The sequence below is a fragment of the Athalia rosae genome, chromosome 6, assembly GCF_917208135.1.
Source record: "Athalia rosae chromosome 6, iyAthRosa1.1, whole genome shotgun sequence".
Taxonomy (NCBI): Eukaryota; Metazoa; Arthropoda; class Insecta; order Hymenoptera; family Athaliidae; genus Athalia; species Athalia rosae.
The window spans coordinates 10,646,738-10,662,250 of NC_064031.1; the positions used below are offsets into that span (position 1 = coordinate 10,646,738).

The window sequence follows — 15,513 nt, forward strand, 5'->3', positions numbered from 1 at the left end:
CGGGGGTGGGGGAGGGGGAGGGGGCGACTCGGGCGCCTTTGGGGGGGGGGTGGAGGTGGAGGTCACGTGCCGGCGGCAGGTCCCGCGCGGACGCTAAGAAAGTCGAAAATCTTAATTTGAGAGTCCCGCCTCCGAAAGTCGCGGGGGCGGACGCTCCTCGCCGGCGATTGGCTCGCGGCCGGGGGTGAGAGGGGCGCGGGATGGCGGGTGGGATTCCTACGGGGGTGGCAGAGATGCGCGGTACCGCGGAACCGACGCTCCCGGCGATCCTCCGGGTCGACGCCAGTCGACGCCGGGCGTCCCGACAGAGCGGCCCGCCGAGTCTTCTTCGACGCGACTAACGTGCTTTACCCGAGACTCTCGTAACCCGGAGAGACCTCCTCATATCGCGTGCTGCTCGACGCCCTCGGGACGGTCGTCCCAGAGATTTCTACGGCCGCAACGGACGATACTTTATCGATTTTCAACCGAGGAATGAGCAACTACTCGTGAAGTTTAATTTTTTAATCGCTCGATTTTCGACACCCGAAACATCGTCGCCGAGTCCAACACGATCGTCCGACGATAAAGTTACGAATCGCGGTAAAACGCGATCATGTTCAGAACGGATTTGATTTTTTACAAAATTTTGATCCCCCAAATATTTTATTCAAAAGTGTGCTAGTTTTACCGATCGAATAATTCGTAAGAGATAAACATTTGGCGAAAGACGAGACGAGAAGGAATTTTTTTCGAACAAGAAAAAAACAAACAAAAAACAACAAAAAAAAACCAACGGATATACTCAAGAAATATATATATATACACAAAGAGACACACGGCGAAAATTGTTCATCGGGTGGTGTGCTGGTTCATCGATGGTCTACGGAGAAGAAGCGAAAATATCGTTAAGGGTGCCGGTTACCGATCGACCCGTACGATTTGATCGGACGACGTTTTGTGAGGGTGGTCAAGCGACGCGATGAAATTTGGTCTGCAATCGAGGAAGGGGAGGCGTCCCGACGCCGATTTCACCTTCGTTGTCGGTCTGCCGAACATGGCAAAGATCTGCTTCGCGTTCAGCCTCGTGTTCCAGATTCTGAGACTGGGACAACTTGCGGCCGCAGCTACTACCGGTAAAGATTCTTGTCATTTTCCTCCTGCGTATTGTTTGAGAGAAAAAAAAAGTAAACGCCGAATGTGGGATTCGTCGCGTCACGTGACGAATCGTTGCGAATCGACAAACCCTCGCGCGTCTGTCAAAAACGTCGAGTTTTTCAGCCCATCCGACATGTGCTTCGCTCGCGACAGATAACGAGGATCAAGCGTGAGATCGGAATGATGAAATTCTTGGAATATCCGAAACACCTTCTTCCCGGTCGCGGGGAGCCCTCTAATTTCACTTCAAAATGATTCGACGAATGTCGGAAAACCCACTTGTCAGTTATAAAAAAAAAAGGTAAAAACCGAGGCGTCGCGTGCTCTCCGATAATTTCTTCTTCCCTCAGCGATCGGCGATAATCCGATTTCGGTCTTACCGCTGTTGGGTCGATCCAATCGGCGCCGACTCCCGTGGGTTATCTAATCGACTCGATGAGTTATCAGAGGTGGTCCGATAAAGCGGGTTACTCGAATGGGGGGGGGGGGGGGGTCCTTACCAATCTTACGAATTTCTCCGTGCGCCAAAGTAAAAGCGGCACGGGGTGATAGCGGGCACCGCAGTAAGTGGCTGGTCGTATATAGGCATTATCTCGTAGCCCGAAGGGGTGCCATCTGTTTCAGTCGTAGAGTCCCTTAATATCGCGCGCGCGAGGACTCGTCGCACAAGGCCGTACGGAGAACGGAGGGGATGAAGATAGCACCGGGTACTCGCCGGAGGTAGGCGTAGGCTGTTACACATCTGTCCCGGGGCAGGGGATACCCCCATTTTTTCGTACGTTCTTTTCACCCCCATCGGATCGCACGCGTACCAACAGCGATAATCCGTAGAAATTTTCCGTTACGCTGTTCGGAATACCACCGAAGGGAACGTGAACGGAGGAGAATAGACGGCGAAACTAATATATCCAATTTTGCACGGCGCAAATTTTTGCCTACGACGTGCAGAGTGCCCGCGACGACCTAACCACCCACCGCCACCGCGACACCGTCGTAATAAACCCGACCCGTGTCGGGGGGCCTCGGAGAAGCCACGACCGTTCACCACCGCACTCCTTTTGACTCGGTTAACCGTATGTATTATTACACATATATATATATATATATATAAGTAAATGCCTCGGGCGTACATATGTTCCGCGAGTGGGTCCTTCCCTCGCTACATCCCCCTTTCTACCGTGCCGCGGTACGGACGGGCGAGGGGGGAGGGGGGGGTGAGTAGGGTGCGGCCGCGGAACGAGGGCGGGGAAAACCCCCTGGAGATTCACGCTTCATGCATTTTATATTTCGACAGACTTTGATTCTTAGCTGGCGTTGCCCTACCAGAAGCTACGCTATTTCCACCCCTAATCCCCCCCACCCCCCCCCCCCCCGTTACCCCGTCATCGTTTCCCCCCTTCGGCATCCGCTCGTCACCGTTCGCTCACTTCGTTCCACCTTTCGGGCATCAATGTTTAAGCTTTTGGCAAGGAATTATCTTTGATCATCGTCGCGGCTACTAGGTCATTCATGGTCTCCGGGGCCCCCTTTTCACCCGCGTTTCCGCCCGTTTCACAAAGTGGCGCGCGGTAAGAAGATAGGTATGTCGGTACGAAACCGCGAGGGAACATCGAGGGTTGTATCGAACAAGGGGAACGAGACGAGCGACTCCGTACCTCGGAAGACGGTGAATATTTGCAAAGGACTCTTTCATTTTCTTATTTCTGTTTATTTTTCTTATTTTATTTTTTTTTTTTCTTCTTCTTACTCCCCTCCCCCTCCCCCTCTCCCCGGAACACCTTACGGATAACCTTTCGCTAAGGTATGCGCTTCGGGAGTTTTTCTTATTCGGTGAAAGTCTTCCAACAATGCCAACCCGAACCGTCGTCCGTATATAGAATCTACGTACGTACCTACGTACGTATACGTGGATGATATCGCGACGCGCCTAATCTGTTCGGAAAAAGATTTGGTCGCGTAGCCTCCGCAGAAAGTCTTTGGGAAAATCCCTGCGATTTCCAAAGTTGGCTTACCAACTTGGCGAAATACTTGGCGCGGGGGTTCGCTGCCGCTGCTGCTACCTCGGCGCGCCGATCTCCCTTTTTCTATACCAAGAACGACGCTGTGGTTCGTGACCCTCACCCCCTGTACCACCCCGAAACCACCCTTAGCTGGTGTCCTCTAACCGCTGTACTCGTCCACACGCGCTTCTGCCCTCAACTTTTTTTTCTTTTTTTTTTTTTTCTCTCTTTCTTTTATATCTTTTTCTTTCTCCTCTGCAACTTCTTCGACTTCGACTTCTTGTTTTCTCTCGCAGCCACCCCAACGACCTTCTTCTTCTTCTTCTTTTTTTTTTTTTTTCTTCCCTCCTCCGGAATCCCTCCCGGTCTCGGGTTTGGGGTTAGTTGAGTACGTGTTAGCCGGTGTGCCGTTGGGTTGTACGTGTGGCATTAATATTTTAGTTGCCTACCCTGGGATTTGAAGTCGTGAGACGAGGTGAGGATCCACCGCGAGAGATCTACTTGCCATCGCGCAAAGGACGGAGCGGGAGAACGAAAGGGGGGGCGCGCGGTGGCGTCAGCGAGAACGAGGGGCGCAGGGATGGAGGGGAGATAAAACGAAGGCGGGATAGGGTGAAACCCCTCGCGAAAGGATTACAAATTTGGCTTTCAAAGGACGGACGGAGTTTTGTTGGCTCTACTCGGAACATCCCGCGAAATCTTCTTAGCCTCTCCCCTCCCCGCGATTCCTCGCGGCTCCGATGTAAAAGGTAGGACGGTAGGCTGGCAGCCACTTTTCACTATCCTTCAAACCGCCGTCGCCGTCACCTTCAACCTCCGCCCCGTGCCGGCGGGGCGAGAGGGAATAAAGCTGCGGCGGTAGCCGCGACGCCGAAACAGTTTGACGTTCCCGCGGCTAACGATGTTTAACAATTTACCAAGTTTCACGTCCACGGGGGAAACCTCGAAAGTACCTACGTAGGTAGGTAATAGGTGGGAATGAGATGAAGCAAGGCGCGTCGGTAGGGGAGGGTCGTGATTGGCCACGTCGATAGGAACGAAATTAAATGAAAGAATACAGGAGGGACGGGGATCGGAGAGGAGAGAAGAGAGAGAGAGAATTGCTTTATCATTTTTCAAACGAACGGCTCGGAACGATCAAGAGTCGCCGCGGCCGTAGCGAGGAATTAAAATAACGTTGAAGTGCGCTCTGCGCTCGGGCGGGGAGACAGAAGTTATAAAAAGAGGAGGAACGAGTCGGGGAGAGGAGCGAGCTGACGGGGGAGACGGTGGGAAAAGTGGCGGAACAAAATGACCACAAAGATTGTTTTCAATTGTTGTGTTGTCTCGGCAAGAGCAAGGGACATTAGTTAACGGCAGGATCACCGGGGTCTGGCGGGGGAGGGGGGGGGAGGTCGGGGGATGCGAGCGCAGAGTCTCGCGATTTCGCGTTCCTCGTACTTTCTGCAGCTACTTACTTCTTTTTTTTTTTTTTTTTTTTTTTCCGCCGAAGAGCCCGCGAGTCGGAGGGAGATAGGGGGGGAGAGGTTCGCTCCCTTTTGCTCTTTCTTCGGCCTCCTCTTTCTCTCTTTCGTTTGCCGTTTCGTTCTTTGAACCTCCGGTGGTTCTTAGCGGCTGGGGCCCCGTCTTTCGCCGCCGAGCTCCGCGCGTCTCCCGCAAAGGTAACAAGGCAAAAAAGTATATTAATTGCGCTCTGTGTTGCGGTGTTATTAAATTCTTATGGAAATGCGGGAATCTCCGACCACCGAGGCACCTCGAACTCACCCCCCTTTCGCCCCCGCCCCCGCCCCGCATCCCGCAATCCGGGGAAGGGGTCCGCGGACTCCCTCGTAAACTTGGCTATTGTGTTAGAAAATCTAAATAATTTCAACTTCTTGCCCTTCTCGGGAAACGTCGTATACGTATGGAATGAAAAAAGAAAAAAGAAAAAAAAAACGCACGCACACAAAAATACGAGAAAAAAAAAAAAGAAAAGACAACCAACTAAAAAGCTAACGGAAAGAGGAGGGGTAGTAGCCAGTTTACCAAATTTTTAAAGAGGGCAATCAGATATTCAAATGATGTTTACCGAATCAGCGGGATTTCCCGATTTTTTTTTTCTCTCTTCGCGTATAAGAAAGTTAACGGGCTCCACCTCCATCTCGTCGTCGGCAGAGCATTCTTCTTTTTCGCATTCGTTGTATATCTGTATACGTACATCTCGCCGACTCTCCTCTCACCGTCAACTCTCTCGCACGCCAACTAGACAATTCGGTTAGGAAGTTACGCGACTCTTCCCCTTCGGCGTTCTCTTTTCCACCTTCGAACCCCCTCGTGATGAGGGAGGGAAAAAAGTAAGAAAAAAAAAAAAGTAAAAAAGTAAAAAATAAAAAAAAAAATAACGAAACGAAATACGGAGAAAGAATAAAAATTTCTCGACTTCTTACGGGGCGGATAAGGCGACGCGGTACGAGACGTCCGAGGAGGGCTGATGTCTCGTCGTCGCATGAGAGAAAAATTCTATAAGAGCTGCGAGTCCCTTTTGCCTCCCTCGTGCAACGTACGTCCCGGTGTACAATTTCGCATATATATATATATGTACATATAATACCTCTCGCGTGTGCGACGATGCCGTGGCAAACGTAAGGACTCGATAAATGGAATTTATCACACTTTGCGGAATCTGTTTATGTGACGAACGAAAACAGATTCGGAAAAAAATAGTAGTAAAATAATAAAAGGAAAACGATTCCTACCCAGCGTACGCCCCGTCCTTTATTTTCTTTTCATTTTTACCTTTACTCTTACACTTCCACTTCCACTTCCATTTCCATCCCCCGCGGCGTAATAAGCAAACGCTTCGATCGTCACGTTTCACTTTCTCCTCTCCTCTCGTCGGGTTTCTTTCTTTCTTTCGTTTTTTCTTCTTTTTTTCACCCGCTACTTTTCGCCCGAGTAAGTAATCTGCGTAGTATCGCGGACGACGGATTCTTGAATTAACGGTGCAACTTATTGCGGGGCGGGGGTATCGTCGCCGAGGGACGGACCAAGGACTTCGCCGGTAATAACTCGCACGTGACGTCACGTCCGACCCTTTATTATTAGCAAAAATTATCTTTTGATTAATCTTCGCGCTACCCTCACCGGAAAAGACGTGTACACCACGTCGGTGTGGTATATAGCTACGATATATTATGTATGTAATATATATATATATATATATATATATATATATATATATATATATATACACCGAGGGGCAGATACGGCTTACGTATACGTATATACGGGGGTACACATTAGACCGGACGGTTTGTCATGCCACGTTACAACTTATTAACTTGCATTCTGGACCAGCGTCTCCTGTGTCAAACCACGACTACTACCGCGGTGCCGCTGCCGCCGCCGTCGCCGCTACTGCTGCATCTGGTCTGGCGGGGGCGGTAGGGATGAGGAAGAAAATGGGAAATTGTGGAGGCAAAGAACAACCCTCGCGTTGGACGAGACCGACGGGACACGGCCGACTTATAAATATGATAATGTACGAGCTTGAGAGCCGCGGGCATCTACGTATACATATGTACATGTATATATATGTATATACACCGTAGCGGTATACGTAGGTGGTGGTCTCGGGCTTCAAACGCACATATGTGGGGGATATTCAGTGCGGGGATGCGGATATACATCTATATCTATATCACCCGTACATCTGGATAGAGAGAGGGAGAGAGAGAGAGCGACCGGGGGACATTTCCACGTTCAACTTGATATTGGAAATCCGAGAATGCGAATTAAAGTGGCGTATAGACGTCGACGGTAGAATAGGCGGGCAAGAAATGTATGTAAACAGGTTACGTTCTCCATCCCGAGCCCCATCGTTTTGCCCATTTCTGCACTACTTTCTCTTCGCTTTTTTTCTTTCTCTCCTTCCTTTTTCTTCCCTCTTTGTGTGACGCGCGTCTTCGAAAAATCGAAAGGGCGAAGTTGGGGGCTTATTCGCATCCTCTGCACGGTACGCCTATCCGCGAACTTTCTTTTACCTTCGGTATCTCGTTTACAACGAGTGGGACTCCATGAAAACTCCGAGTAGCCGGGGGGGGGTTGAAAATTCACCCCCGAATACGGAGGACACGTATCAAACGCGAAAAGTTCGTCAGAATTAGCGCAACGTACAAACTATCGGACCAACAGATACGCCGCGTCCGTCTACAGAGATATAATTCGGAGTGAGGGGTAACGTTTCGATCGACGTTGAACAGAGTCGATAAACGATCGCCGTAACGGTTGAGCTAAAATGCTCGCGTTCGCTTACGTACATATACATAACTCCGGTTACAACATATTCCATGTTTATTTAGAGAAGTACCACCGGCAGTGGTCGGGCGGTCCACTTTGGTCAGTTTATACCCACGGGCTCCGCGTTGCCCTCGTTAGTTTCCGCAGGTACACCGACCATCCCCTCGACCGAGAGACGACTCGCGTTGCACTCCTTTCCGACTGCGCTGCAGTGTTTCCATTATTATAATACACATCTCCTAAGCCTGATCTGCGTAGCGACGAACCCGTGAAATTATTACCCCGAAGCGTAACGGTGTGCGCGCAAACTTTTCACCGCGGCTAATCGTCCCTCGGAAAGGTTTCGTCAGAGTTTGAAAATTTTTGGTAAAACGATCGAGTGTTTTTCTCGACGTCCGGGCGGCGTAAAAGACTCGAACCTTACGACGTATCGCGACGGGTTCGACGTACCGAAACGGCGACTTTCGAGCACAAAGGGAACGAGGATCAGGCTAACCGTATTACCTGTAATACATCCGCGAGTGTATACCTATAGCGCTTACGCACCGCGTTAGATATTTCATAGCCATCTCCTCAGATAATTCCGTGTCAATTTCGAGATAGTATCGACGGGTAACGGACGTATGGGTATATGCACATGGTAGGTAGGTACATATAGACGGATAGAGATTTGTATTGGAACAGAGAATTCACGATACCCCGATACCCCCTGGCCGGCACTCGTGCACCGCGGTACAGGGTACACGGCGTTAACGGTGTATTATAATACAGACGTAGAATATATTGCACGTACTACGGGCAATAATCCTCGCTTTACATCAAGCGGTTCATTTCATTAGCTGTCTCCCTGCACTTGGCTCCCTTTCTTCCAGCACTCGCCAACGCTGCCGTACCTCTCTCTCTCTCTCTCTCTCTCTCTCGGTGACCGGGGGTGGAACCGCAAGGGCCTTCGGACGAGACGAAGTAGCGAGGTGGTCGCTTCGCCGTCGGTGCACGACCGGTGGAACGACCGACTCGACTCGAGCTTGAATATTATATGAGAGGGTGAAATGGTTGCCATTATTTGTTCAACCGAGTAATTTACAATTGACCGGATGTACCTCGCGGAACGGAAATGTATAAACGGATGCGCGAGGCATTGTTGTTGAGGAGAGTCAGTTGCTCAGGAGAGGTCCGAGGGGGTGGTAGCAGAATATTAGTCGTTTCTTGACCACCGCCGCCCTCGCGGTGCAAAAAGTCCGACCCTCCAGCCGTCCACTTTTGTTCATGCGTCTATTTTATTCTTCGGTCTTGGTCTCCTCCGACGTTCGTTCTTCGACGTTATCGAAAAAACGGGTTCCCGATCGGTTCGATTCGGTACGGTTTCTGTCGAGTGATCGTCGTTTTACGCGAACGGACATCTTTGTCGACGAGTACGCTGACCTTTTTCCACGAACGTTGCGGAAAAAAGTGCAGCGTGCAACGCTCTCGTCTTCGCCTACGCCTCGTAGTTTTCTTCCCCCACGGGTATTACGGACGAGGGTTAGCTATTTCTAGATAATTACTTCGAGGCGGTGTCATCCTCGGACCGAATACGTACCATTTCGAACAGCTGCCGCCGCCGCCGTCGCCGCCGCCGCGACGGTTATTAGGGGCCTCGACCTCTCCGCACATCCACGCTGTGTGCATTCTATTTTGATAAACTCGGAAAAATTTGCCGACCGAACCGGCGCGGCTTAATTCGCTTCAGAGGCTGACGCTGCTCGGTGAAATTCTGTAGCTATTCGAGGACTCGGACCTTCTTTTTCTTTCCATCTTCTGGAAGCCGGAGCCGACCTCATCTCGCGTCGTCGGAGGGGGCGTCGTTCTACCGTCACGCCTTCCTTCGCACTTCAGCTGTTCGTTGTATTATTTTTTTAATTGGATTTCGGGAAAAAATTTGGAACAAAAAATTTAAACGAAGAAAATCGTTTGCGCAAAATTTATATTTCGTGCCGCGCAAACGGTTCGTTGGTATTTGCTTGAGCCGTTAGAATATCGTAGCCGTGGATACTGCGCAATATTGTGTCAGCGATAGCAGCGCAGCAGCTACTGTCGCGTAAAATTAACTTTCCATAATTAAACGTATAGTAGTCAGCTGTTAAATTAAAACAATAAATACCTAGCGTCGGGTACGCGCAGCTAAAAACAAAAAATGCAAAGTAACAAAATAAGGTAAAAAGGAAAAAAAATAACAAATAAATAAATAAACTAAATGAAAATGAAAGAACTAGAAAAAATGTAAAAAAAGGGGGAACTATTCGTCTGGTTTTTCCCTCGTGTGGCGTTCATTTTACCAAATTCTTTTATTATGAATCTTTTCTTTTTTTTTTTTTGCATACTCTAATTGCGCAGTAGTACTACCGATCTAATAGTTCTTTGAATTCGTTCCCTCGAAAATAGAAAAAAAAAAAAACAGGAAAGAGATAAAGAAAAATAATTGTTCCTTTTTTAATAAATATCGAAAAAAGTGACTTACTCATTCCTTTCGATATTAAAAAATTCCAACTAATTTCAATGGTTATTTTCACACCGGATATGATGTACCGTTGTATATTGTACGTGGAGCGAGGGTGGAGGACGAGGTATAACGATGACGGGGTGGCGAACAAACGACTCCGCACCTAATGTAAATGACAATCACCTAATACCAAAGCGTATTTGGATACCGCGGCGATGAAACGGTTTTCCAAATTTGCGTACCAAAGGCGGGCGAAGCGACGTTATACCTTCAAATTAATCGCTAATTCCTGCCGATAAAAAACAAATACCCCAATCCTATTCCTCGCCTCGGTTCTCGTCGCGTGTCATCCGCAACTCGAAAGTTTTCCAAGTTCAAAATTAACGAAATAACGACCGCACGCCTGCATACGAATGCAGCGAACGCTCGGAGGAGAGAAGGGGTCACGAAAAATGAATGAAAAAAAAAAAAGAAAATTTTGAAAAAACCTAACGAAAGGAAAATAAAATAAATTCGAAAATGTAAAATACTGTGCTCCGAATATTCGAAAGTAGTACCGATAAATTTTCGCGAATTAAACGCACATACTGGTGCATCTAGTTTCGGCGTACACACTACATATGTACGATATCGCACATACGTACAGTTTAACGAACGCTCGGGTTAATAGGGATGGGGCGGAAGGGTTCGTGGCTGATTATGTATAAAATAAATTGCAACCCCCTGTCGTTTAATGGTTAAAAGTGTGCCGGCGCTCTTCACTGCAGCGCCAGTAGAGCCGGGAGGAAAAGTTGGGGAGGGGGGGTGGGCGCATTTAGATATGGGACGGGGGCTCAGGGGCGAGGTAATGTTTCAAATTGGCATTATTCAGCGGTATACTGCATTCAATTAAGTGGCAGTAAACGCTATTTGTTTTCGTTGCATAAATTAATCGTCAAACGGTTTACCCAATAACCATTTGTTTTCAAGTGCCTTACGTGTATATATATACGCATGTACAGGTATACCCGACCCACCTCTACATTTATATATATATATATTTCAATACATACACACGCATACACGTAATACGTATTTACGGTAGGTATAGGTATGCACTCGATGCAAGCGAAGAACGAACCATGGTTGTATGTATATATGTATATATACGCGGTAGTAAAAATTCCCAAAGAATAATTATATTTTCCTATCCTAGTTATAACCCGGGTAACGGTCTTTCTTCTTTCCATTTTGTCTGTTCTACATTCCAACGGGGTACTCGTTGCTGAATTATTTTATGCGAGAAAAAAAAAACAAAAAACAAAAAAAAAAAAATGAATTTTCACCTGTATACGCAATAGAATGTCATTCGCGTCGATTATTATCGCTCGGAATGGTAATACGTTTGAAAAATCTCTGCCCGTTCGTTCGTTATCGACAATGTTTTTTCAGCGGACCAGGCCAGGTAAAAAAAAAAAGGAATAAAAAAGAAAAAAAAGGAATAAAAATTGAAAAAAAAGAAAAAAAGAAAGAAACAAAAAAACAGGTAGATATAACGCATGCATCGACAACTTGCTGCACCGCGTATACGACGGTGACGACCGCGCGTATACGCGAACGCCGGTCGTATACCTTGTTTACGCGATGCAAATACAACCTGGAGTATACGCGTACATATGAAATGGGTAGGTATGTACGTACGAGATACATATGTGATAAGCATACCGTGTAATTTTACCCGACCGAGGTACTAACCGAAATATATTTTCAACGAATCAATTTTTTTCACGCACACCGGTGGAAAACTTCTGACGATATGCACGGAATACCTGTGTACACGTATGTAGCCGCGGTGTATTTTGCAAACAAACGCGTTTCGTTGCGCGTTAGTGACTTTCGAAAGAAAACGGAACGCTGGCGAACTCGACGTGCATGTTTGCCGTGCGGTCTGGATTTGGTGAAATGTTGAAAAAAAAAAAAAACAGAGAAAAAAGAAAAAGGAAAAAAGAAAACACGTGGGACATGTTTAGCGACGCCAAACATACCGATGTGTTTTATGGATATATATTTACACGGCGTGAATGCGATCGGGGCAATATCGGGTTGAACATAAACTGAAAATTGATGATTGAATTCGATTTTATTGCGAGTAAATCTGGGGGGGGGGGGGAGGGGGGGGGAAATGCAAGCGAAATTGAGGATTCCTCTATCCGTTGGTGCGGGCGTCTCACGTGTTATTACACGCCGTGCAATTATAAACGTTACAACGCGGAGGTAGAGGTTGCCGCTGAAATATCCATACGTTGCCCCGACCGCCGTTCGCCTCCTGCTTAGCGGATTTGAATTTCAGCCTCTGTAACCATTGTCATGGCTTTGATTTCCGTCCTTCGAAATATGAGCCGATAATGCGCTCTCTCTCTCTCTCCTATCCCGACTTTGACGCTCTATAATTTAATTTCTCTACAACGATTCGCTTCTCATCCCGATTAACTACCCGCGTACACCTCCGCACACACACACACGTTGGTCTGATTTTGCAATTCACGCTGTCGCATATATTACACTCCGTCTCCGATTCAATTTTCGCCAAAAAATCCACCGCGTCGCATAAAAATTTATCACCCACTACCCACGTCCCGTATACACCCCCCCGCCCCTGTGGCGAGTTGCTCGTACGTCCAGAGAAGTGGAAGGTAAAAAGAGAAAAAAAAAAAGGGACCACCGCGTTCAAAATTCTTGTCGTATTAAAAATTCATTGAAATCGCGCGTGCATATATACAGAGTCCGGCAAATTAACGGCGTGCATAATAAACCGGGAACATATAATATAGGTGTAATAAATGTGGAAATATATCCGTAGCGCGACGACGTGATTCGAACGACCGACGGACCGAAGCGTTTCCGGTGTAATACTATAGGTGGGATACCTTCCACCCGTTGGCGAGGGATACCCGCGGGCTTGTATTGTACGCGTGTTGTACAGGGGGAAGGTTACGGGTGTCGGGGAAGGTGAGAGAAATAGGAAGGGGGGGCTAAAGGTTCGCCGGCGTGGTGGTAGCGATGGTAACGAAATCACCTCGAGGGAACGGGTGGAGCCACCGCCCGAGTCGCCGCTGCGGAAGTTCCACGGTAGAGATAACCGGGCAACACCCGCGTTAATAATCACGCACCCTCGCCTCTAATACAAAAAGGACGACGTGGTGTAACAAACGCGATGAGGGTCCCCGACGAATCACCCTTCACACAAGGTCTCATTGTCAGGGTACACACTACGTGACTATCTTTTCAATTTCGTCCCCAACTATACATCGGTATACACACCTGCGAACGTATCGCACCTATCGTAGGTACGCCCGCCCGCCCGCCCGCCTGTAGGAATTTTGAAAAATTATCACCACCGTCCCCGACGCCGATTATTTTCAACCTCGGCAAATCGAAGTCGTCGGACGTCGTCGGTTCGCGGGAAGGGATGCAATAGCCGCCGATTGAACTCGACGAAATAATTAATGTCCGTGATTTGAGGTGGGGTGGAGGGGGGGAAGGAAAGGGGCTGGTAATGCGGCCGTTGTACAATCCAACGGGACCGGTCGCAAAATGACGCGTTTTGAAATTGGACCATTCCGCAGGTTGGCGCGTCGGTGCCGCGGGTATATACCCTATACTGTATATGTATAGATGTGTACCTCGCGGAAATAGTAGTACGAGAACGGTGTGCCGTACGGGGGTGTAATACCGGGGCGATGATCATTACGCTTAGGTGTCGTGGCGTCGGAGGAATACCCCTATAGGTGTACATACACACGTATCGACGTACACCGTATATATCTCAACACGCGGTTCCATTACACCGCTAGGGACAATTAATAATTATCCCGGATATCCGATAACGCCGAAACTCTAGAGTACATTTCGAGCAGCACGGCCTGTTTCGCCGTGTGTGTAATACAACATATATATGCAAATATATATATATATACATATATGTATACACGCCACTCCGTAGATGGGCGGGATTCTCAACTTGTAAATATATGTCTCTCTCTCTGTATATAATAACGCCCGAATGAACCAGATGAAATGGGATGCGGACACCGTGTATACATACGACCCCACTGACGCGACGACATCGTAGAGTGTGGACTAAAATGCAGAATTCAAAGTGCATCGGGCAGGAGGTTCACCTGTCATAACCCGTAATAGGTACGCGTGTATACGTATGTACTGTGTATATACATATACATATATTGTACGGGTATAATTCCAACCAGGTACGAACCCGCGCTCAGGTTTACGTTTTGTCCGCTACCTATTGCTGCGTAGTAACGTAATCCACGCGTGCATTAATGCCGTGCAGTCTACCGAGAAGATAACGCCGCTGGTCCCACTCCGCCTACGAGCTGACTATCGATTAATTAACGCCGATCGCGGTGAAACGCCGCGCTTACAATTTACGCCGGGTTCGTTTAACGTCCGTGTTAAAGAAAAAAAAAAAAAAAACGCGCCGCGCCGAATTTAGAGCTCCTACGATTCTACGTTTATGCTACCGTCTTTCGTCGTCGGTGATACTCGGAGGAGACGTCGTAACTAGTCGATGACGTCGAGCTCGTCACACCATCGAGCGAGGTGTCGGCGGTCATCGTATCGGATGATGATTGATCGCTACACGTAGCACTGCAGCAGCCTCGCGATCCCCCGAACGTACGGAAGAGGACAATGTGCGTACAGGAACCTCGTTCGCGACTGGCGTAGTTAGACGTTGCGCGATTTGATTCGGGTTGACGGAAAATATCACTTGTTAGCGATAATTTACGTACGGTGGACGCGGGTCGAGACTTCGCGCCGCTGCGAATTCCCTTGAGGATATTTTGAGACGACCCGAATCACATCGCGCAACGTCTAACTGCGCCAGTCGCGAACGAGGTTTGTTTACGTATCGCATGTGGTACGCGGACACGGTTCAGACGCGCGCCTCTGTTTATCGGATGCTCGTCAACGCTCAGAGGGTATAACAACAACCTGCGAGCGATTATTAGAATCGCTTTTCTACCCCTCGTCATTTTTGATATCGTCATATACGGAGGTATATATGTACATATATACATACATACATATATGTATAGATCGTTACATAAAACACGCAATCTCGTAACTGCCGTATGGTAATGGTATCCGTTGTGCAAAGTTCCCACTAATATCTTATTTTTTCGATTTAAAAGTCTATATCCGTTGGTTCTTCTTCTTTTTATTCCTTTTTTTTTTCCTCTTCTCTCGAATTTTATTAACCTGTTGGAATGTAAACCACCTCCCCCTCCCCCCCCTCCCCAGAGATATCTCCGCTTCTTTTTTCGCCTTGTAATTTTTCGTTCTCCTGATAGAAAAAAAAAAGAAAGAATTTAGTAAAAAAAAAATAAAAAATAAAACGAACGTCCGTGTACGACGACTTTACATACGTGTACGCGTACCGGTACACATAATTATCGCTCTAGGATACCGTAGGCGTTTCTCATTTACGAGGGGGAATTCGCAAATTTCAGGAAAATCCGCGCCACCGTAGCGATGGGAATTAAGAGAACGTCAGCAGCGGGACGATTGTCCGGACGATGGAACCACCGGCACCCCTCCCCCCCCCCCCCTTCCAAC

General features: G+C 48.1%; 1 protein-coding gene across 1 annotated transcript in view; it reads left to right on the top strand.

Annotated features, from left to right (window-relative positions):
* Nucleotides 1-271: 271 nt before the first annotated feature.
* LOC105688814 (neurotrimin-like) overlaps nt 272-15,513 on the top strand; it is an 86,000-nt gene continuing 70,758 nt past the window's right edge. Inside the window, exon 1 of the mRNA XM_048657711.1 lies at nt 272-1,115. Coding sequence (XP_048513668.1) covers nt 962-1,115 — 154 coding nt within the window. The 5' untranslated portion in view covers nt 272-961. The remainder of the gene's footprint in view (nt 1,116-15,513) is intronic.